This window comes from Physella acuta, unplaced genomic scaffold, assembly GCF_028476545.2.
Source record: "Physella acuta isolate Inbredline_101_S28 unplaced genomic scaffold, ASM2847654v3 ptg000435l, whole genome shotgun sequence".
NCBI lineage: Eukaryota > Metazoa > Mollusca > Gastropoda > Physidae > Physella > Physella acuta.
In genome coordinates this window covers 82,692-108,005 of record NW_026731954.1, presented here as the reverse complement: position 1 = coordinate 108,005, position 25,314 = coordinate 82,692, and the positions used below count along the sequence as shown (strand labels likewise).

Genomic DNA, 25,314 nt, shown 5'->3' with positions numbered 1-25,314 from the left:
TGGGACATGTAATTTGATTGTTTTGTTTACCTGCTGTATGCGAGGTTACTGTAACCCATATCAGTTTCGAAATTCTATTTATGGTCATCCTGACCAAATGTAACCGCATTTTTTAAGATTTTAAATTATGTTTCTTATAACCTAGTTAAACATGTTTTCGTTTAACTGATGTGAATTCCAAATGTTGTCAGGTTCAAACTGGTTAAGAAAATTAAAATGCCGAAAGCACATTAAAGATGTATGCAATATTTACTTAGGTTGTGGTCGACTGTGACAGCTCACCCTCGAATGACCAGCAATTGAGCGATCGCTAGTATTTAATCTTGTTATCCCCCTTTTCAATTGAATAAGGTAATTTTTAAAATCAAATTTGAAAGACTAATTTACTAGCTAATTAGAATCTAATGCATGGTACTTACAGACAAACGTTACTGGAAAGTTTGAGTGAAATCGATGCATTAGAACTGGATTAAAAATAGGTGACAAAATTCTCATAATCACACAAACAGACCTGCAAACTATATAAAACTATTAAAACAAGAAACAACGTGTAGGCATTCTACACAATGGCTGAAATGTGCTGAACGAATACAAAACGACTTGCATTTGGTACAACATTCATGAGTTATATAATTCTAGATGGTAAATAGGAAAGTGCAGAATAGGCTAAAATGTAACAACAACAAAGTAATGTATTGTTCAAATTACCCATATCCGATAAAAAAAAAATTAATACTTGGTGTATTTTCATTAATTAAAACTTAACACAGATCTAATTTCGTCATCGTATCGGTATACACACACTAAAGTGCGCGTGGTCTTTTTTTTTTGCTAACTTTGTCCAGTCGCCACTTAACAACCCGCGAACGGATTAGCCGTTGTCGGAAATGTAGAAAATTTGGTCATTGCGACTCAGGGACTTGAGATTCAACATTTCGGGAACAGGCCGGCCAGTTCGCGTTGTGGTAAGTATTTTAATAGTTTAGAGTCAGTTGCATGAAATCTTAAAATACCTAAATCTTGCCGATTTTTTAAGCTCCTAGTTTGAAATCAAATGTTTCTTGTTTCCAAAATATCAAATGTCACAGCATGGAGAACTGGCATTATCACAATATGTAATTAAATAACAGTAGTACGCAGTGTTGTAGGCAGGGGGGGTTAGGGGGCGTCATAACCCCCCCCCCCCCCCCATAGACCCTTCGGTATAGATATATAAAGTATGAGGGGGGGTGCAAATCGAAAGTTTGAGGGGGGGGGGTGCAAATCGAAAGTTTGTCCCCGGGTGAAAATTGGAACCCTCCCCCCCTCTTGGGACGATCCTGGCTACGCCGCTGGTAGTATGTGTATTTGACTTGAGCTTAAATTTATCATGTATCTGTATTTATATGTAAATTGCGTCACTCGAGATTAGGCTCAGTAGGTCGACATGTGTTGAGACGTGCGTAGGACTTAAAAATTGATGTTTCGTTGACTACGACATTCCGACATTTGACTTTATAATCTATAGAATTCTAATTAAGCGCTACACAGAGCAAACAGACGAGAATAAATGTAAGCAAAAGAAAATATGAAGATGTACAGTATTTTACTACAAGGATGTTAATTAAGTAAATGAATTTTAAAGAATTTTAATTAACGCGTGTTTAGTTTTTGCTGCTGCATACTAGGAGGCGACATTTCGTATAGATTTAAATTCTAAAGCCGTATCGAGAACAAGGAACTTAAATTATTTAAAACCCAGCACTTAGTTTGGTTAGTTAAAAAATAACGCCATCGTATGTATATAATGAGGTAAATGTCATACTTAAAACACATACTCGTGAAAAAATGTATCTATTCTGATACACATTGTAGGAAAAAAGGTATTTCCTTAAATATGTACAAATCATTACTACCATTTATTTTTTTAAGAAACTAGAAAGATAGCTTAATAATATGAATACCAAATAATGATTGAAGCAATAGATAAAACATGTTTTATATAACGGTATTGGTTTAATTAAATATATTTGGCGTTTTGACTACCCTTTATTGCATTTATTTCTTTCGTTTAGTTTCTTAATATGAAGTTATCCAACGTATCATTTACGCTTTATATGGTGATAGTTGCTTTTAAACTTGGAAAATCAGAAGTTCTTTTCACAGGTAAATTATAAAGCATGGTCAACCATTATTTTTATATTAAAAAATATTAAAGATAGCTATACGTAAGCTTGTGCTTTTTTATTATTCCTTATGTAAAACAGTTATTTTTAAATTTCTAATTCAGGTGTAAAATCTTTTAAGTTGTTTTTACAACAAAAAAAAAGATTCAACAATGTTTTAAACATCTAGATTGTGGCGGTACACGTGAAGGCCCCAGTGGAGTGATCGTGTCACCAGACTACCCCAGCAGTTACCCTAACAATGCCAGATGTAACTGGACCATCACAGCACAGCCCAACGAGATAATTGACCTCAGGTAAATTGGTGGAAAAATGATCTCAGACAAAATATCCCAGACAAAATACCTCACGGACAAATGATCTCATGACAAAAGATATCAGGTCAAATTATCTCAAAGATAAATTATCTCATGGACAAAATATCTCAAGTCTATAGAATGCCTAGGCAATGTATACAATCCCTAACGTTTTAAAGCAAAGTATGTTGTATCGCTGTTTTTATATACTTTTCTTACGCATTATAAAATGCAAATTGAATATGCAGAATGTTACATCCACAGTGCAATTCAGAATATCTTTTAAAAACTCTAGGAAATCTATGTTCTACAAGTATCCATTTTACCCAGTCATAACTGATATTAAAACCTTACACCTACTTTGATATTTGACCTCATTATCATATCATTGTAAATATGCCCTTCATTACGATGAGATCCTAAATCTAGGCGTTGTATTACATCAAGACTTTGCATTTCAACAAAGGCTACACAACCGGTTATATATATATAGTTTACATTGAGAATAGATAATAGATAAAAGACCTATTACGCAAGTTGTAAGATGAAATTCAACACAGTTCGACTTTTTGGCTTTAAATACATTAAAATAAATTTATTAATATTTGATTTTTTAAAAAGTAGTTACTTTCAGACATTATCATGAGTAGCTAGCTAATGATCTTGCACCTGTTTTAAATGAAAAAAAAATTAATTATTAAAATAAAATAAAATTAATGACTAATCACAATAATAGTTATGAATTAAATTACATTACATTAATTTTTTGTACACAGGGTATAAGGTGAAATGCTGTATTCTAACGAATAATAACTATTATCATTTTGATTATCTCGACGATTTATTTCACACTATGCCCCATCCTGCACAGCAAGCTCATCCCAACCCTTACACTTATGTGCAAATAAACTGAAAGTATTAAAGAGCTCACTCTAGCTTTGTTTTAAACAGGTTCAAAACTGTAGATTTTGATGGATATGTAGACGCATGCCCAGACTACGTTGATATTTACGATGGGGCCAGCACGACGTCAAATGTGATGAGGCAGCTATGCAGGTACTACACACCCACTGAGCTGGCTGAGCTTTCTGTTCGTTCGACATCTAATAAAGTTTTAATCACATTCACTTCCGACAACGTGAATCAAAGACCAGGATTCTTGGCCGAATATTGGACTCAGGGTAAACTAAATATTTGCTAACTTAAATAGTGTTCAAATTATGTTCTTGATAAAAATAGGCCTACTGCATAAAATAATAAGGTAAAAATACAGCAATTTAAAAATGCATAAACGCGTTTTTATTAAATAACTAGACTACCCGTCATCCGTTGGATAACTGTGGGTTTCGGGGGTCATCAATCAAAAAACATCACGTCTGTCACTCAGAGGCATAGCAACCCTTCCCGGCGCCCGGGGACAAACTTTTCGATTTGAACCCCCCCCCCCCCCCCGGCAGGATTTCGATTTGCAACCCCCCCAAACTTTTGATGTGCACCCCCCCCCCTCAAGATTTCGATTCGAACCCCCCCCCCCACTCAAACTTTCGATTTGCACCCCCTCAACCTTTCAATTTATTTTTCCAACCCATTTTGGCGCCCCCTAAGGTCGGCGCCCGGGGACATATGTCCCCCCCCCCCTCCTCGCTACGCTACTGCAGTGTCACTTATCGTCACAAAAAACAGACCCCACATTCAAAAATATGTTTTTATCTTTTAAAAACACCGAAAACACCGATTTCGGACTATCCCTTCATATACTGACGTCACAGGTGACCTACTCAACTCTACTTCACCTGCCCAGTGTCCCGTCAAGTCTCAGACAACATGTTTTTATCGTTTAAAAAACGATTCTAGCCGAGCATGTCTCTGACCACACTATCCTTTCATATGCTTAGGACAAAGAAACAGATGAACTCTACTTCACCTGCCCTGTATCCTGCCAAGTTCAGATAGGCAACTTTATCATTCACATCTAAAAAAAAGAATTGAAAAAAAAAATCATTGTTATATTAGGTCTAGAACCTGTGCCACCCGCATGAGAGCCGATTACACTACCAACTTTGCTATTTACTCGTGACGTCACAAGTGAATTTTTATACTATACTTTGAGTCTCCTTATGCAACTTGATTTACGCGCATAGATCTAGATCTAAGTCTAGTAGTAGTAACTTTCAAATTAAATTTTAGCTTTATTAGCCAAACAAAGATATTTATATAAAATAAAGAAGGTCTGAAATTATCTAGATCTAGATAGAATTATCTAGATCTAGATTCTACGACTCGTTTGCTTAAGTCTTAAGTTTAGTTTTTCTTGCTAGATCTAGATCTAGATCTAATCATTAGCTACTCTAATAGGCCCGGAGCGAGCATTTCAAAATTACCATGTTCCAAACAAAGATTTATATAAAATAATAAAGGTCTAAAATAGTTTAGTATATAGAAAATCATTATTATCTAAATCTAGATAGAAATTTCTCTATATTTTAGATCTACGACTGAGCTATAGATTCTATTTAGAATTTACGTTTATAATTTAGCAAAATTACCGGCATCGAAGTCGCGTATGAATCTTAAGCTACGCCAATAGGCCCGGGAGCGAGCATTTCAAAATTACCATATTCCAAACAAAGATTTATACAAAATAATAAAGATCTAAAATAGTTTAGTATATAGAAACTCATTATTATCTAAATCTAGATAGAATTATCTATATTCTAGATCTACGACTGGTTTGCTTAAGTCTCGTTTTTTTGGATTGTATTTATAACTAATAAATCTTTGATTTGACCTAGATTCTAGATCTAGATCTATAAATAACTTTCTTGGACAGATTGTAGATCTAGAGAAATTTATCGTAAAACTAAATGAAAAAGACAGTTGAAAATTGATATAAGTGTTGGAACGTAATAAATACAGCAAACGGACGTATTGTTAAAGTTATGACCGACAGAAAATTAGATTTAGAACGCGTTAAACTTTTGAATGGGAACACAATTTTCTTCGATAGACGCCGCCATTTTATTGTACTAAAGAGTAAACAAAAAACTGTGACGTCACGGTCCCGCTGAGTGTAGTGGTCGTTCTAATCTTTTTAAAAAAATAGGGTTAATCTACCTATGAATAAATCAATAAATTAATTAACGTCTTTAAATAAATGTGTGATTAACAGTCTGTCTTAAAACAAAATTTTTTCTCTACCTACATACTATTTTACAGCTGTCCACGATGAATAGAAGTATTCACAATACTCGATCAGCCAAACAAACAAACAAACAAACAAACAAACAAACAAACAAAAAAATAAATATTCAAACATGTAAACAAACTTGACTTTTAGTAGTATATAGATGCACTAAAAACAGACAAGTTTAAAGACAAGTTTAAAAACTTAACTTATATAAAAATGTATAAGGTATGCCTACTGATATTCCGCAGTATTATACAAATATTGTTTGCTGTTCACTTTTTTCTACAAAACTCTAGACATTTTAAAAAGTTTAAGAATGTAAAATTGAATGAAAAGCATATCCATAACCCGAGTTTCCAATACCCCCGTAGTGTTATATAAGAATATTCGAGAAAATTTCTGAGAGAACACTCCTAATTTATTTTTTGAGTACTTAAAATTATTATTTTAAATTCTAAAGAGTTTCATGACTAATAACTGTTGCTCACCAAATGAACATGAAAATGCGCGTATAATAGTGCGGCATTGTAGTAAGTCGCTCTAATTTATTTAGTAAATTATTCTTACATTTATAAAAATATTAATTAAAAATCAAATAAAGTACCATTTGATGTCAGATTGCATAGTCATCAGATGTTGACCCACGTGCGCAGTTTGAAACAATCGGTCAGTTAGGAGTGCTCGAAATTTGGTTCGGCAGTTTTGACCTATTATGAAATAAAGACAGAAATACAGACACACGCAGTAAAGGCTTAGACCAATATAGATTTTCCCATCTGTAAAATAGTTACACAGCTTTAAAATGTAAATTCAGATGTTTGGGTACAATTTAAAAAATGACATAGCGTAACCATAATTTTGCACTCTAAACTACCTATTAAAGTAATCATAAAAAATTTGACGTTGCTGTCAGTTACTGATGTGTCTTACTTCAAACAGAATGCCCTTCAATGAAATTTGGCACAGAAAGATGTACACAAAGTTGTAGCTGTGTAGTGGAGAACACTGCGTTTTGCGACAACTTTAACGGCTTGTGTACCTGTAAGAAAGGATGGACGTCGCCCACATGTGAAACTGACATTGACGAGTGTGCTGATCCCCTCATTGAAGCTTGTCCACGAAATTATCAAGTGTGCCAGAACATAGCTGGAAGTTTTGATTGTGAATGTCAAGTAGGGCTTGTGAAAAATGTAATAACAGGAGATTGCGAAGGTAATACTAAAAAGTGTTATAATACTTGGACTTACTATTTTGGAATAGCGATGTCAACGCAACAGAAAACAAACATACATCTATAATTTACTAATTCATCAAATTTGTTTTTATTAAAGATTTTAGTGCATTACATACCAATGTTTTACAACATTCTGACGATTGGTCTGCGTAGTATTGTGTGCATTGGTTATCATGTTTTTATTTTCGATGTTTCAATATATTTTTAAATTATGTTTATGTTTACCACGTGTTCCAAGTTTCGTTTTCAATTTTAGACGTAATTATTATTGGCCTACGGTATAACAATAAATTTTCTTATCATCAACAAATGTTCTCTTTTCTCCAAGTCACAAAGGGCCGCAACAAAGATTTTTTACATGTTTTGCAGATATCTTGCTATTTGTATGCAAGTTCACAAGATAGTCATTCTCTTGTTAGTTTTTGTTTGTTTGTTATACTACTCCACGACTCCCTTAGACTTCACTGGGTTTTTTCCCATAAGTTAAGAGCTATTCCTGAAATATCATGCACAAACGTTTTCAAAACATGCCCCATCCAGCGTCATAATCTTTTTTAAAAAATCATTTTTAAACGACTACCATTTGTGTTTCCACTAGTAAACCCATTATTGTACTAACCAAATGTAACCACAAGTTTGTTTATTGTCTTGATTTCAATGCATTTCAAAGCTTATTTGTTTAAAGATTTTATATTTGTTTTTTTATTGTTTAGCTAGTACTAACAGACCATGCACAAAACCTTGTCAAGGACTTTGTCGGTGGGTAACTCCTCCAGGCCAGGTCACTCAAACGGAGCAGTGTATCTGCCCATACAACACAAAAATAGTTGGAAATAAATGTGTGGGTGAGTGTATTAACTATCAAATATAATATTTAAAACAATATTAAGAATGATATTTATGTAAATTTAAATTATTTTTCCTTTTAGTTTCTAGATTTTAAAGGAATTTATCAATACGTTTTAATGCATATTCTAAACAAGCAATTGGAAAATTGATGCATACAATTTAATAATTAGTAATGTTTACAAACAAGAATAATGTATTCTGAAATAATGTTCTAATTTCTAAGAAAACTACTTCTATTATTACTGTGTAAATTAGCAAACAATATTAAATAAAATCCATTTTTCTTTTTTAGCTTGCACTGGTCTAACTTATGGAAGAAACTGTGAAAGGAGTTGCAGCACTTGTGACAAGACTAACACCCAACGTTGTGACAATGTCACTGGTCAGTGTATCTGTTTACCTGGCTGGTCAGGTGACACTTGCTCTAAGGACATCGATGAGTGTGCACTTAGTGAAGAGCTGAGAGTTTGTGAGAACGCAAAGGGAAAACATGAGTGTGTAAACACCATCGGAAGTTATATGTGTATAGATGGTAATTTTCTTAATTTATCATTCATTAAATAATTAGTTGAACTATTAGTTAAAACCTCACATTTGCCAATTTTAGTTTAGAAAGGATTGAAAGCAAGAAATGGTAATTGTAATTGTATTTTTTAAATTGCATTTAATTCACATATTTGTAGTACTGCTGATTTAATTGTATATTCATATGATACCGATTTGCAATTTACATTAACCGTTCTTAAAGCAAAACCTAGACATGTATATACAAAATATGCATATATATATATATATATATATATATATATATACACGTATGTGTTGTTTTTCTGTAAACAAATCATAACAAAAATAATTATTGCATTCTTCAATCCATTCACTAACTGATATTTCTCTAATAGCTATATGAGATGGTCATTCTTTTCATATTCATATATGTTTGTTTTTTTAATCATAGACTGCAACTATAAACTGAATGCAAATTCGGGAATTTTAGAAACACACAAATACCCAAACTTTTTTACTTTTTACATCCATTGTTCATGGACAATTACTGTGGCACGAGATAAATCAATCAAATTAAGGTATTGTTTTTTATAAGGTTTTATGATATCATTGACATAAAAATCTATCAGTTTGCCTGGATTAGGAAAACAAGCTTTTAAAAATTATCAAAGCAATTACTGAACTGTACATTATGATTTACGTTTTAGTCGTACACTTACTTAAACATATTTTTATTAATATAAAAAAGATATAAAATAAATGGATTTAAACTACGAGTTTTAGCAACATCTGTATTTGCTTATATATTATATTGCTTCCGTGTGTATTGACAGAGCATGAATTTTATCTTTCTCACTTCTAAAAATATTCTTTAAAAATTCTGACTATGTAAAACCATAGTCATTGTGTTAGTTCAAATTTAACTAAAGTACAATTTTAGAAATGATAATTATCTTGTTTATCTTACATATTTAAAAAAAAATATAACTATGTTATTACTCAATTTATCTACAGTTTAACAGTTAATACTATGAACACTGCTCTGCACATTTTTGATGGTCCACATGCAGACGGATTTTTATTGGGTCGACATGAAGGTTATAATCAAAGTCAAACATTTACAATCATATCCACTTGTAATACGTTGCATTTAAAAATTAATTCTAGTTACAGTTACAACGGACTTGGAAAGTTAAATGGATCGTACATAACTAACGGTATGGTTTTATTCACACTAATGTCAAATTGTAGAGATAAGTATATTTTCGCTTCAATAAAAAGCTACATTATCCAATTGAATAGGATTATTTAATTTTTGTTATTTATTAGTTATTTGTATTATTTTTAGCAATACAAACTGATTAAAAATCCTAGCTAAATACTAGCCAGTTATACATGTATTGCAAACGAATAACATTTGACTAAGCTGTTATTTAATAGCATGAAACGACTCAGGTAACATTATTATTATTATGGTTATTATGTTCCTACACATCGTATTGTACTTGATGATTCCTTACACTTATATTCTTATGTGTAGTTTATGTAAATAGATTATGTCAGCAACTGTAAACACAAAATTCATGCAACCGATGAAAAACAGATACTTATCAGTCCTGGCTATCCAAAATATGCCAATAAAATAGTCTGTTATTGGGCAATAGATGCACCGGCTGGGTACATTATTTCTTTGAGGTAAGTCTAATTTTTAAAAAAAAGTTATTTTTAATTTTGTAATTTTGACCCAGGGAATACTGGTAGCAACACTGTTCTTTGTCATCTCTATAACGTTTTTATTAGCCTACTATAATTTAACGTAATTATCACGTTCGTTTATTTATGCGCATGCACAAAAAACATTAATGCTTTAATATGAATAATCATACTCATTTGGATAATTAATTACAAAGTAAATATCTCATATCTCCCTATCATTCTTTGCATCATCAGTGACATAAGCAAGAAAGTAAGCTATTCTTAATATTTAAGGATACCAAACACTATGATTTCGTCAACATTTGTGGTTTAAAAACAAAGAATAGATTGGCTTGAAAAAAAATGGAATGTCGGTAAAAGTAAATTTAACTTGACGAACGATGGTATTTAAAAATCATTGCTTACCATGCTTTGAGTTATTTACGTAATACCGTTAGTAAGCCAATGCTTATTTTTCAAGGCGTCATCAACTAGACGAACTGTTTACTAAATCTTGAACTGGTGTAATTTGTTAATTTTAACAAAAAACTTTTTTTCAATTTTATAGAGCTTTATATTCGCTGTAAGCGAGCTTGTATGTGGAAATTAAAAAAAAACAAATGATTATGCTTCCCATTTCCGTGTATCGTCTTTATTTGTTGTGTGTGCGATATTTCTTTGGTTGTCATCAGTTACATAATACTTATTAGTACTTCGAGATCAGTGCAGCTTAAAAAAGTCTGCCACGGGAAAAGTAATATATAATAACGAGCTGCAACCGTGATTCGGTCACTTGATAAAGTAGAATATTAACTTTGTTTTCGTCATAAGGCCGCGGGCAAGTGACCTTTGTCATTTGTCGCATTCAGGCAGGAATTTCATTAAGGCGAATAGTATTATGCACGATTTTTAAATCTGAATTCAAAATGGATAAAAACAATTTATTTACCGGAGAATAAATATTAAAAATTAAAAATGCATGTTTAAGTTATAAAGGAGAGAAGACAGTAAACGCTCACAAATAGTTCACCGTGTAGTCGGCCCTACTTTGCGTACTTTTGGAAGATGAAAGTGAATCTAGAACTCAAAAAGCGACATACAATTTTTAAGGACAAAAGTGAAGTTGCATAAAAAAAATACTAATTAAAACATACACACAGTTTTAGCATTGTATTATTGAACAATTACATTTTGTACTCTGACAGCAACAAGGCTTGAGATTCTTATTTAAAATTTATATTGCATTCTTAATTAATATGTGTTCAATTTCAATTTTTCTTAATAATTATGTGCTATGATGTTGAAAATGATTTTCGTTTTGTTTGATTGCAGATTTAGTAACATCTCATTGAACCATCACGGTAAATCAGATTTGAAAGTGTATAATCCAGAAGAAGTTATTTTCGGAGTATACGTCCAATTTTCTTACGGGATAACCTCGCCATATGAAATAACTTCAAGAGAAAATGTTTTAAACATTCTATTACAGTCAAATGGGTTTGATGATGACAAAGGATTCAATGCTACAATTATGAGTATGTAGATATTTATACAAATTCGTTTATATTTATACAAGGCATGATGCCTAGCTTTGCTTAGGTTTATAACAAGCTATGCCTAATATCTTACTCTTTACACGACCCTTTAAGGGTGCTGTATCACCCAAAGGGAGAGAAACCAAATACATCACACAAGAAAAAACTATTAGGCATACACATGAGACATTTTTACATTGGTAGTAATGATTCTACAATCATAATACGAGATATAATTTGTTGAATTTAAGTATAGCAGAAGTACATACTTTACAAAAGCTTTATAGATAATTGCATAAGACATCTAACATTTCCAGAATGTTATGCAAAACGGAAATTTTACAACCCGAATTAAAGCAAGGGAAAGGAAAAAAGAGAAATGGTTAAAAATGGATGACGTGGGACTATATGGACGAAGTCGATCAGATGGGGGGGGGGGGGGTTGGTTCAATAATTTAAGCAAAGACTGGTTTTGAACATTTTTACATAAACGAGGGTGAAAATGCATATCATGGTATAAAGTAAAGATAGGCTAGTTGAAAATATAACGTTCAGATGGTGTGCATCCTCCGTACATATGAAACATAGTTAATTAAATAGAATCGCTCACATTTTGAACAATTATAAATACATTACTAAAAAAATTATTAAACGTTTTGAAAATAACAGGATGTCGACCATTTTATTATGGAGAAGATAGATGTACAACACCATGCAACTGTGTCCAGAAGAACACATATTATTGTGACAGTTTTAACGGGGCGTGTCATTGCTACGGTGGTTGGACGTCAGATAGATGCGATTTCGATGTCGATGAATGTCTTTATAAACCTTGCTATGTCACGGAGAGATGTGAAAATACAATGGGAAGTTGCAACTGTATACCAGGTTTGTAATTTTATTTCACAATTTACATTTGAAATAAGAATATCTTATCTAGGATGCAAACGAAACTTTTTTAGATTAAAGCAATATTAAAAATACTACGTAGTATAATGCATTTTGTAACAACAAGAAAAACCACCGATTGCTAAACATTTAACATTTGCGTGATATTTGCATGCAGATTGTGATTCAAGCTACACTGGAGAGTCTGGAATTGTTCAAACAGAAGGTTACCCAAACTATCACCTGAGAAGAGCTGAATGTAAATTTAGAATACAAGGGAAGCCAGGTCATGTTGTTACACTGCAGTAAGAATACCGTTTTTATTTTTATTTTTTGTCATATTTTTAAAATTTAGTAGCACATTGTAACGACTGGATAATATTGTGAAGGTAATATTCATTGGACGATACTGTGTTGCCTATATTTTGACACATCTTTTACCTATAAAAATAATATGAGGTTAGGATTAAGGCTTAAACTGCGCTAAAACAATCATTTTTTATCTAATACGCAGTTTCCTGATTACGTAAGTTTTATTTGTTTGTTTTTCATCATAATTGTATAGTATCAAAAGCGGGGAGTTCCAGTTGATTGAAGATAGCACGTGTAGCTATGACTCATTAAACATCTTTAGTATTGAGAATACAACAAGAACACAAATAGGCAGATACTGTGGTACCAGAATACCACCTTTGATAAGGACCAGTGGTAACATAATGGAGATTCAGCTCGAAACAGCTTCAGATTCTGAGTTGAGCAGAAAAGGATTTCATGGTGTTTACAGTATTCACCGTAAGTTAAAACCACACAATTTTTCCATGCATGCATATTGTAAAATTCAGACGAAACAATTGCAATACATATATTATTGCATTGAATAATACTTACTTTAGAAATGTATTACAAGCAACGTTCGATAGGTTTTTCTGTGACATCATAAATTTATCTTATAACGAGAAAAGAGACGGGACAGTTATCACATTTTTATTTTAAGTTGCATTCGTCAGAGGACTTAATTTTTTTCTCTTATATTGAATTAATGAATTAATTGTGCAAAGCTTTAAAATTGTTATAAATCACGAAGTTTTACACCGTCCTGAGTGGGCAAAACTTAAAATCATATCTGTGTGAATAGGTGTATTTCTATTATTCTGTCCGTCCGTCTTCATGTATGTGTGCCTGTATGTATGTGTGTCAGTAAGTATGTATGTACTTGTATACGTGCTTGTGTGTCTAGGTATCTGTTTATGTGTGTCTCTATCTGTCTGTCATTCTGTAATTCTGTCTAGAGGCGTAGCCGGGGTATTGCTGGTTGAAAAAAAAGTAATATTGTAATGCCCATTATGTGCTGCATTATTGAATTATACACAAAGTTATGAAAAAGGACAAGCGCCCCCCCCCCCCCCCCAACATTTCCAAAAACGCTGTCCACTAACATGAATAACTGTATAAAAACCAAATTTATAGCTTCACCGGGCGCTGGAATGGGTCGACTCTGTGTGTCTCTGTGTGATTGCGTGTCTGCCTGTAAGTCTGTGAGCAGTAGCGTATGCAGGGGGGAAGCAGGGGGAGCCTGCTCCCCCTCTGGCCATTTTCAGCAAAGTGGCGCCTTTTTTGGAAACTTTTTAAACTCAAAGTTTTAAACAATGATATTTGTTAAATAATATTTTTGGTCGGCACATCTATGTAAATCACAAGATTTCTTTTCATGCAGCAATTAAGCATTATTGTACTAGTCTAGTAGTGTCTATGTTTTACAACACGTATTAACAGCTGCATCAGTTTGCTGTTCTAAAAATAAATAACCATTACGATGCATTGCAATGTTTAAAAAACCTATACGGTAGTACCACTTGGCAAGAGGGGTGTTAAGTTTAAGGCAACTGTATAATGTATTTTCTTACGAATAATTGAATTAGAAAATGTTATACATAAAACTTCACACATAATTACTTTATATATACATTTTGAATCGTGTGATTAACTTTTTTAAAATTACAATACAGAAACAAATACAACTGATGTGGCACCTCTATTTAAATTTACTTATGAACAAACTGCGTAGTGGTGGGGAAATTTTGAGGTCAGCAACGTCATCACGATGAAGTAGTAGTATTCTTACAGTTTGGGCGATAGTTATACGATTACAAATTATATGAAACAGTTACAACCCCCCTCCCCCATGGACCCCTCCTTAAAAAAATATTTTCATAATGCTACTGCTACTTATTTAAATCTATTTCTGTAATATATATTTGTGTAATATATATTTGTGTAATATATATGTATACTTAGAACAGTCATCTAAAAACTGTCGCAATGTTCACCCTGAGTTGGTTATTCCCCCCCCCCCCCCACACACACACGCCTCACCACCACAACTGTGTAGAGCGACATTAATGTCACACCTAGGTATACACTGGGTTGGATAATTAACCTAAATTTAACGGACAGTAGTGAATGAAGTTGAACCCACCCACCCCCCAACCCACCCCGAACTGATCTGTTAAGTACATGTAGAAAAACGCGTAATGATGTACCAAAGTACCATGCCGCAAAAAACATAGCTTTTTAAACGTAAAACTCTGTGAATATTGTTTTTGCAATTACCAGTAAAAAGGTGTGTGATCAATACAGTGTTCTATCCCATACCTATTACTATGTCAAAAAATGATCTCTGAAGAACACAAAGAAGCAGAAGTATATATGAACTGAACTAAAAGACCGATATTTAGTTAAATGTAGGCGGTTATTCCGAATGTTCTTCCATTACATCGAAAAGCGTGGTTTTATACCAACTCTGATTTTAAAAATTTTCATTATGCTGTAATACTTTAGCTTTTATGATGACGATATATTAAATTCTGATTATAGACAAAAACATTTTGTATACACGAATAGTGCTAAACAATTTCATTATATTCTAAAATAATTATTTATTTGTTTTAACATTTATAATTAAATGTGTAGATATATACATATTTATATTGGAGGGTGATTATTTCCCCTGTTTCACTTGTCTTAAATAGTTTCCCATGAATTATTATGTAAGAATTTTTTTTACAAGAATTACAAAACAGATTGTGTTACGTTCATTGTTTTTGGTTGTAGTGTGTGTGTATATATATATATTTTGTTTAGATTGATACAATTTTTGTTTTGTTGGCCTAAATTGTGGGTTTTTTCTTACTTCTTCAGAGTGCTACTTTCAATTTATTTTACATCATACTGAAGTAATGAAATACAGCTAGTAATTATATATATATATATATATATATATATATATATATATATATATATATATATATATATATATATATTTATTTATATATATATATAATACACGTATATAGAACGTGTTAACAAATCGGCGCTTTTTTGCTCTTTTCGCTCCCCCTACAACGAAAACCTGGATACGCCTCTGTCTGTGAGTCTATGTGTATTTGTACCTATCTCGCTTTATGTGGGTTTGTTGAAAATCATGTAACTCACTTTTATCCTCTTCTAATACAGCTTTTATCTTTGTATACTTTCTTTTATGAAAACAAAAACCTCCAAAAAATAGTTTCGTCTTTTAGATATCGCAAGCTAATGATATCGGGTTTAAAGCTAACATATGTAGTAGTATATGGTGTCCAATTTATTAAGAATGGAATTCTATTAAAAAGTAGAAATCAATTTTTTAAAAGTTTTAATAATACTTTTTAAATGCGCCAAAAAGATATTGCTGTCTCGAATGGAAGTTCTGAATGCTAATTAAATACCGTATAAAGTAGGCTTATTTATTTCTATTTTTGTTGTAAGTTTTGCTATTTAACAGTTTTGCCAAACAAATCTTATAACAATCAATTGTATGAAACTAAGGAAAAAGCCGAGAGAGATACATTTTAAAAGTTTGCTTCGCTACATCTAAATATCAGACCAAAAAGGAAAACCACAGACAGAATAGGTGGATATATTTACCCCGCTCTTACCTGCGCATAAATTAGGTTTATTTGGTAAATAACGTTAATATACTTGCCCTCCAGTAAGTTACAAAGCCTCCTCTCTCTCCACCCTCACTTACCCTATCCACCACCCCCAGGTATTTTATCTGAAAGCTTCAAGCACTTTTTCACCAACACAATCTTATGGATTATTTATTTATTTAAAATGTTATTAATTTTGTTTCTCTATACTTAAACATTTTGTTATGCAGCATGTAACACCTTTATGTACGGACCAACCTGTAATTACAAATGTGCATGTGTCAAGTCTAAAACACGATTCTGCGACAACACCAATGGCGTTTGTGTGTGCAAGCCTGGGTGGACAGGTGACACCTGCTCTGAAGATGTTAATGAGTGCAACTACATCACCTGTCCAACTAATGAAGTTTGTAAGAACACATCAGGGAATTATTCATGTGAATGTAGACTTGGATTTAGTAGGATAGCAACCGTTCAATGTCAAGGTTTGTCAGATTTTCTTTTATAACTTTAAAATAAATTATTATTTTTACTACATACATAAGTTACATTTTGGTATAGTAAATTTAATACTGAAATATAATAGCAGTTGGTACATAGTATGTTGATACAGTTAGGTTAAAATTATTATAAAATACATTAATTCGTTTGGTTTTTTCGTAATGACACTTTTCAGCACGTATGAACAGTATCCATCCCTAAATTGACTAAATGAGAAAAAAGTTAGCAAACGGATTGTAAACATTAGCCTTAATTTTCATTGAAAACAAAACAACTAATGCTCACATTTCAAACCTTAATTACCTCATTGTAGCGTTGCCTTACAAGAGCTGTACTTAAATAAAGTGAAGTACTTCTTCATATTCCCGCGGGGTATACGACAAATTCCCGAAAGACACTTGCCCGAATGCCGTTTGCCCGAAGGCCGTTTGCCCGAAGGCCGTTTGCCCGAAAAATGTTAACATTATATGTTACCAAATAATCATTCGTTATCAATTTAAATTTTAAATGTTGATAAACAAAACATATCTACGCAAAAGTAAAGGGAGGGGGGGGGGGGATAATATTATATATTACCATGCAGACATTCCTAATTAATTGGTATTTGCTATATAAAAAAGTGTAGAAACATACTTTCTCTTCCATCTATGAAATAAGACAAAAATAACATTTTAATTTATCTCTCGATTTTAAAATGAATTTTGCTTTCCTTATTAAGTCTAACACATTGTCTTAAGAAGATGCATTAAATGGAGATCAAACATATTTGACTACCTATAGTTTTTAAATTCGCCGCCTAGACTGCGCCTTGTTCTATTGTTAAATGATCACCACACCAGTCAAGCATGACACGATAAACAAACAAACGCGCCTCTGTTCAACGTAGCGAGACGCCGCGCAGCCTACATCGTGTCATAATAGCTATATCACTACCGCAACAGTCGGCTAAACCAGGTGTTCGAGCTTACATCAAAAGAATGTATAGACACCGCCGCCAACATCATCTTACAATCATTAACGAATAAAGATGTTTTTACAGCAATTTCTCAGTTATAAATATAAATATAAACAACTTTGTTTGTATGCTTTGAATTGTGTTTATTATAAAAAAATTTCTAACTAAAATTAATTAATAATGTGTATTTGGTGATATTATTTTCTATCTAATATTAAAATTTTTCGGGCAAACCGCCTTCGGACATGTTGCTTTCGGGCATTTGTCGCATTCGGGCAAGTGTCCATTCGGGCATTTGTCGCATTCGGGAAAGTGTCCATTCGGGCATTTGTCGCATTTGGGCAAGTATTTATTCGGGCGTTTGTCGCATTCGGGCAAGTGTCCATTCGGGCATTTGTCGCATTTGGACAAGTGTTTAATCGGGCGTTTGTCGCATTCGGGCAAGTGTCCATTCGGGCATTTGTCGCATTTGGGCAAGTGTCTATTCGGGCGTTTGTCGCATTCGGGCAAGTGTCCATTCGGGCAAGTGTCCATTCGGGAAATTGGCCTTCGGGCAAACGGCAATCGGGCAAGTGTCTTTCGGGAAAACGTCCGGCTCCCGTTCCCGCGCGTCCCCAAGATAGATGAATAGCTTTTTGTCGTTTGATTTCATCTGTTTCAATGACCACGGCATATGGAATGATAAAATCTCAACATTATGTCCATTCGTGAGTCTGGTACGCATTAAAGCTGGGTGGACTCAGGGACGTCCTAAAGCCAATAATTCAAACCGAATTCCGAACTCGAGAACTCAAGGTTGGCATACAATTTAATAACATTATAACCAGAATAACGTATTTGTTTAAATGTATATTGCTAGGAATACCAGGCGATTCTTGTATAACAGTAGAGTGTAAACGTTGCTCCCACTTCTGTTATCGAGACACTTTTGGAGTTTTAAAATGTGCCTGCCCTGAAAACATGGAAATTGGAGCAATAGAAAACATGTGTACTGGTAAGTATTTTGCAACCTTTTTGTACACGTTCATCGGTATTTTAGGAAACGAGTACTTGAATGATATTTTGTCAGATACAATACTAAAATTAAATCGTTTTATTTTTTTCAGTGCCTATGTATCCCTATGGTGCTGATAAAGGTGACACTGTCCTTAGTAAAAGTGTTAGTGAACCCATTGTGTTTGCAACTAAAGTTCCAGTGGGTAACAGCACTGAACAGGAGGCTTTTGTAAGAAAGTATTTTACTCTTATGTGCGAACTACTTCGATATCTACTTCTTCATCATCATCATCTTTTCCCGTCCGTGCCCAAGATATACGGGGTAGATGAAGCAGAATTCATGTGTGATATCTACTTACTAGTTAGATATAGAACGCCCTGTTTGGGTGGTACTGAAAACGGATTGGGTCCTTAGTACGTCACATAACTCAAAGTAAAGTAATGTTGGCCAGGAATACAAATTATCACAGCATCCCTTTATATGTTAGGCTTATTCATTGCCAAATAGTCCATTTTTAAATGAACTAAAGGAAATAATTAAGGTCAATTTCAGGTTTTTCGAGATGGAGTTATCAGTTTTGGAGGCCATTTCATTAGTGGTAACTATGAAGCTGCAATACAGCAAGGCTTCAAGATAATTGCCCCATATTGGACAAACGTTGACGAAGTGAAAGGTCAAGTTTTCTACCATCTGTATGAGAGCTGTGAACCATCAGTTTTCTATGAAAGTGCCACAGTGACGTCATCGCCTGCCAAAGCTAAAGTAATGGAAAGGGCAGCTCAAGATTTAAAAAAGTATTATAAGTTTCGTGATTTTGATGTTAAAGCGGCTCTTGTTGCAACCTGGGAAAACATACAAATATTAACGGTTAATGTACGTAGCTCTAAAATTATTATATTTTCTAATTTACCTACTAATAATTTATAATAAAAAAGTAAAGTAAAGTTTCCCTTTCAAACCTGACGGTCTATGGGGCAAGTGAAGTAGAGTTCACTTGTTTCTCTGACCTCGACATATGAAGAAATAGTGTGGCCAGCACTATGCCCAGCCGCATTTACTTTCTCTAACGTGTGTTAGGTACCCATCAGAGCTGGTTGGACTCCGGGACGGTCTACTGACTTGAACTCTGATTCGAACTAGACACTTACGGGTTAGCAGTCCAGCTCTCTACCGCTAGACCACTCCGTCCCATAATAATTTATAATAACTTAATTGAAATGTTTCAAATGGAATATTTAAAACATACAAATAAAAAATTGATTCTTTAGTAAACAAATATATTGATTTTAAAATCATTCAAACAAAATTTTCATTGCACATAAAAAAGCATTTAAAAGTAATATTGAATATTAATAAAAACGATAGAATTGTGTAGACAACTTTTAATTGTACCTTTAAAACTTCGTAGACGAAGACGCGCAAAGCTACGGGCAGTTTTCAAGTAATATACATTACTGGTTACCAACATACATCAACTGAAAATAAAGTCTTATCAGGTAAGACACTTTTGGTTTTTAATTTTGAAAATCTCATACTAACTAGAAGTTTTGCAGTTGAGAATGAGCAAGTGATTATCTTACAAATGATTACTATTTTCTGTTTCAGCTGAAGAAAACGCCTATGTTTTTTTCCTTTACCCAAAAGGCAAAATGAGCCTTAAAGCTGCGAGTACAATTGGTATTTCAGCCTCCCCTTATTCACAAAAATTACAAATCAACCAGACTACATTTGACTGGGTTAAAAATAAAAGTAGGTTCTTTTAAATATACGATTAAAAAATGGTATTTTATGCAAAACATATATGTTATTGTAATTTTTGTTGAAATAAAATAACCTTTTTTGCCTAATTCAATTGCATTGTAATGTTACTACAATATGATATTCTATATTTTCCTTAACTGTCACAAAAGTTTATATTCGTCCAGATTACCAGGAGGTGTTTACTTATGAAATAGGAAGAATAACAGGACCTGAACAAAAATGTGAAAAACATGTGTGTAAGAACTCACAGCTTATTACAAACGCAGACTACAGAAACCAGATTAATCAACTCTACAAATGTCCATGTAATCTTGACTTACTAGGGTTACAGTGGAGTTTGTATGAGAAGCGTGGACCTAGGAACGACATTTACTGCTTTGTAATAAGCAGAGTGGCTAAACGAATTATTCTGCTGAGTAATCCTAGAAATAAGGTAAATGACTATAAACATAATTTAATTTTAAAAATATATAGGTGGATAAGCAGTGTTTCTTCCAGACATTTTTCTCCGGGGGTGCACTTGAAATTTTCTGGGGGGGGGGGGGGGGCGGACAACAATTTCCGGGGGGGGGGCGGACACTGTAAAAAGTATATATTTTCTATATGAATTCCATATTGTTCGGGGGGGGGGGGCTGAAAGAAACTCTGGGATAAAGCTTTATGAAATTAATTATTACATAATTTATAAATCGGGCAGGTAATTTTTTTTTCTCGTACAATTTATTTTTTACATGTTTCTACAATCTATAGATGTGCTGCTACAGATGGGTTCAACCAGGAATAAACAGTAATTGGATGAAGTGGGCTGAATCAAGACAACATGCCTCATTCATTCACAACACACCTGATGCTGGTCATGTTCTTGTAGGTGATCCTTGGTGGTCACTTGCTGCTAATGAAAGTCTTGAGGCTCAGAGGTCTTGTTGTAAGGATGGGAACGTGGGTAAACTCTGTGACAGGTATAATCTCTTGTACCCAGACCAAGAATGCTCCTATGATGTCACATTTGGACCAGGTATGTTATATCTTTTAAATGGTGTGGTTCTCCAAAAAGAAAAACAATAAAATTATCGATAAAAAGAATTTATTCTTTAATATCTAAACAATTCTTAATTTAAAACCAAAAACTAATAATTTGCTACAATTAAAATCTAACACAATTTGAAACGACACCAACCGTAGTCATATTATTTTGAATCTTTAATCATTACCTATTAAAATTACACTAGGTTTCATATATATATATATATATATATATATATATATATATATATATATATATATATATATATATATATATATACATATATATATATATATATATATATATAATGAATAATGTGCTTAGATTTTAACCCTTTCGACATGTCTTTTTTTGTCCAATAGCCTTACTGCTCGGAGACCCTACCATTGTGACATTGGATAATGTGACTTACTTGTTTAATGGGAGAGGGGAATACACTATGATAGATATACAAACTGAAGACTTTATATTACAGGTATTTTAGACTCCTTTCTAGTAATTGAACTATGGTTCGTTTCATGTCGATTTATACATTATTTCAGTCAAGTTTAAAAATCGATTTATTAAGTCGAATGTATGCTGAAAATAGTTGTATCATTAATAGAATATAATTAAATTAATGATATGACTTTATTTTAGATTTTATATACTATCATGAACACTTGATTTCAGGCCCGAACAGACAGAGCAGAAACAAGTAATGGATCTTTAACAGATGCGACTGTCTTCTCAGCATTTGCTGCAAGTGAGAAGGGAGTGTCTCGTTTCCAAGTGGAACTTGCAGCCAGTAAATTATGTATGGTTATGTAAAAGCTTTAAAGCCCCAAAATATATTTTATTGATTTATTCATGCTTTACTCAAAGTCTGAAATCATAAATGACGTTTACACTTTTTATCTTTATAAATACCGACACAAATATAATTTAAACTGTTAAGCGATAATTATATTTTTAAAAATTTCTTTTAAAAATAATATTTTAGCCATGATTCTGTACGTTGGTGGACAAAACATCACACAACACTTTTATACATCACCTGACTACAGGCTGTCTATGGAAACAATTGAAGTTTTCAGGGACGATAGAGGCAACAAAACTAACGTTGCTGTTGTATTTCCATGTGGTAGGATGCTGTCTTAGTTATATCAGAATAATCAACATTATATTATATAAATTTTATCAATATTTCATGTATTATTATATAAGCGCACATACACTTAATTTTTTAAAATGTCGTTTGCAAAATTCATAATCATCTCACATTAATGTAAATTACTAACTTAAAATTACATTTACATATGTAAACAAAATCTAGAAAATAACATATTTATTAATGTGTCTAATGGCTTTGTATGATTTCTAGAAGAATGCACTGATATAACTCGGATTTAACAATATATTTAGATGTATTTGGAATTTTAAAACAGTTAAAGCCATATCTGCTCGCGAGCCCTACATGTTGTATACTTTAACTGCTTATTTTCTCACGTAATGGAACCGATTCAAGCTTTGTCTGTTAAAACCCAGTTTTTGATACAATAACCATCCTCATATATATATATATATATATATATATATATATATATATATATATATATATATATATATATATATATAAATATATATATATAAATATATATATATATATATATAAATGTGGGCGATATAATATATTTTTCAAATAATTAATAAAACATTTAAGGCGTATCATTTGCTGTCCACGTTGGATATAAAAGTCTTGAACTGGAAATGGAAGTACAAAAAACACTTCAAGGAAAAACAAAAGGCTTACTGGGCAACTTCAATGGAAACACAAAGGATGAATTCACTTTACCGAATGGAACAGTTTTAAGGTCCAATTTAACGGAAAGACACATTTTCTACTTTGCTAATACGTGTAATAAATTTCACAAGATTAATTGTTTTATTTTTTATTTTTATTTAGGCTATGCTGAAAAATTACAATTACAATGAACAAGACTTCTTAGTAAATATTTAATTAGTAGCGTAGAAAAAAAAATTCTAATTGGGTTTACGTTAGACTTTCTCTACATTTGTATTGTAAAATTTTTTAATGCAAATTCTTACCAGATCGAGTAACTCCAAGAAGTTCCATCTTCACTTACCCTGATGGTAAAACTACCCTAGATTTCCAGTTTCCTGACTTTGTCCCGTTCTTTTTTGACTCGGCAACTGCCAGCCAGTTGCAAAAAGCGAGAGACGTTTGTGAAAATGGATCAGATTCCTGTGTTTTCGACTACATCGTCACTAATGATGTAAACTTTGCTATCAATACCAATAACACAATTTCACAGTTTACGGCTCTAACCATGACTATAGGTAATGGTACAAGAAGTATTGTTTTACACTTTATTTAATGCATAGTAAAATGCAAGATAAGTTAAAGTTTAATAATTAACAATTTGATTTACTGTTGAAACACATTTAAAAAATTGTATTTTCGATCTGATGAGTTTATAAACTCATGAAAATTCCGAGTATTATTCGAGTTTTGATATACCCATCTTTAGATATATTTCCTGAATATTTTTATTTCTCTTGAATCCTTACTGTTAATATGTAGTATTAACTTTAACCTAAATAAGTCAATGCAGTAAATTATGACAAAAAGACAAACAATCATAATATTCAAAACTAAAATCACAGTAATTATGGAAATATTACTTTTGAAAATATGTTAAAATTATTTTAAAATGTAATAGTTGGATACTAAACATTTTTTCTCCCTTTTTAAAGTACATATGATGATTGATGTTGCCATTAAAATAAATGAATTTTATAGAGCTAGATCATTCTTGTAACTCGTAAATCAAATTCGGTTTTTAAAACAATTGCTTGTTCATGCAATTTTAAAAAAAAAATAAGAAGAACAAATAAGACCACACACATTTTTCAATTAAATATTTTAAATACATCTTTTTACAGCAAATTCTTATCCAGTGTTGAGTGTTAAAAGAAATCAAAATTATATGAATGGACGTTGGTTTGTTCAGGAAAATGTATGCAATTCCATAAGATTTAACGCAATTGATGAAGATGCAGACGAGTTAACGTACATCTTGGAAGAAAGTTCATCAGATGTATCTCTCAACCAGAATGGACTTTTGACCTACACACCCTCATTGAACACCCCAACCAGTCTGGCGTGAGTTAAATTAATTATATCATGTTTTTTTTTAAATATTTTCTTTTGTAACAGCATTTATCTGCATTAATTTGGATTATTATTGAATTGACCTAGCGATACACGGGTCAGATGAAGTAGAGATCAGAGTTACGTTTCTTGACTTAAAAAAATGAAGGGATGTTGTCAACAAAAACACCTAGACGGCTTTAAGGTTCCCAAATGTGAATCGGGTACTCATTTGAGCTGAATGAACCCTGGGACGTCCTACAGACTCAACTGCTAAACGAGATCCAAACTTGTGGCTTTCGGGTTAGCGCTTTTGTTAAAACTGCACAATCATTATTTTAGCAAATCATGTGTGAGAAACTATCTATATATATAATTCTCTTCAAGAAGACCATAGAAAACACCAAGCAGCTTAGCCACCACCCTCATCCCCACCTGTCAGGTGAGCTGTGGTTCGCCCCGAATGTTTACAATAGTAGAGCCGGTCCGAATAATTGACGGCTATTAGGGGCAGATAATTAGTTCTTAAACGATTTGACACTAAGGGGGTGACAATACGTTATGTTTGATATTTTCATTGTCGTCTGTAAACGGTTGT

General features: G+C 32.7%; 2 protein-coding genes across 2 annotated transcripts; both read left to right on the top strand.

The window, feature by feature from the left end:
- The first annotated feature begins 2,096 nt into the window (after nucleotides 1-2,096).
- On the top strand, nucleotides 2,097-16,832 carry LOC131942958 (tolloid-like protein 2). The gene is made up of 11 exons (XM_059302929.1): nucleotides 2,097-2,145; nucleotides 2,335-2,461; nucleotides 3,413-3,642; nucleotides 6,588-6,860; nucleotides 7,596-7,727; nucleotides 8,024-8,263; nucleotides 9,792-9,933; nucleotides 11,266-11,468; nucleotides 12,535-12,661; nucleotides 12,922-13,148; nucleotides 16,555-16,832. The coding sequence occupies exons 1-11, from the start codon at nucleotides 2,097-2,099 to the stop codon at nucleotides 16,830-16,832; spliced, it is 2,028 nt and encodes a 675-aa protein (XP_059158912.1).
- Nucleotides 16,833-21,928: 5,096 nt separating this feature from the next.
- LOC131942957 (mucin-like protein) lies at nucleotides 21,929-24,732 on the top strand. Its single transcript, XM_059302928.1, has 6 exons — nucleotides 21,929-22,037; nucleotides 22,235-22,358; nucleotides 22,545-22,685; nucleotides 23,265-23,459; nucleotides 23,654-23,902; nucleotides 24,509-24,732. The coding sequence occupies exons 1-6, from the start codon at nucleotides 22,002-22,004 to the stop codon at nucleotides 24,730-24,732; spliced, it is 969 nt and encodes a 322-aa protein (XP_059158911.1). The 5' UTR covers nucleotides 21,929-22,001.
- The last annotated feature ends 582 nt before the right edge of the window (nucleotides 24,733-25,314 follow it).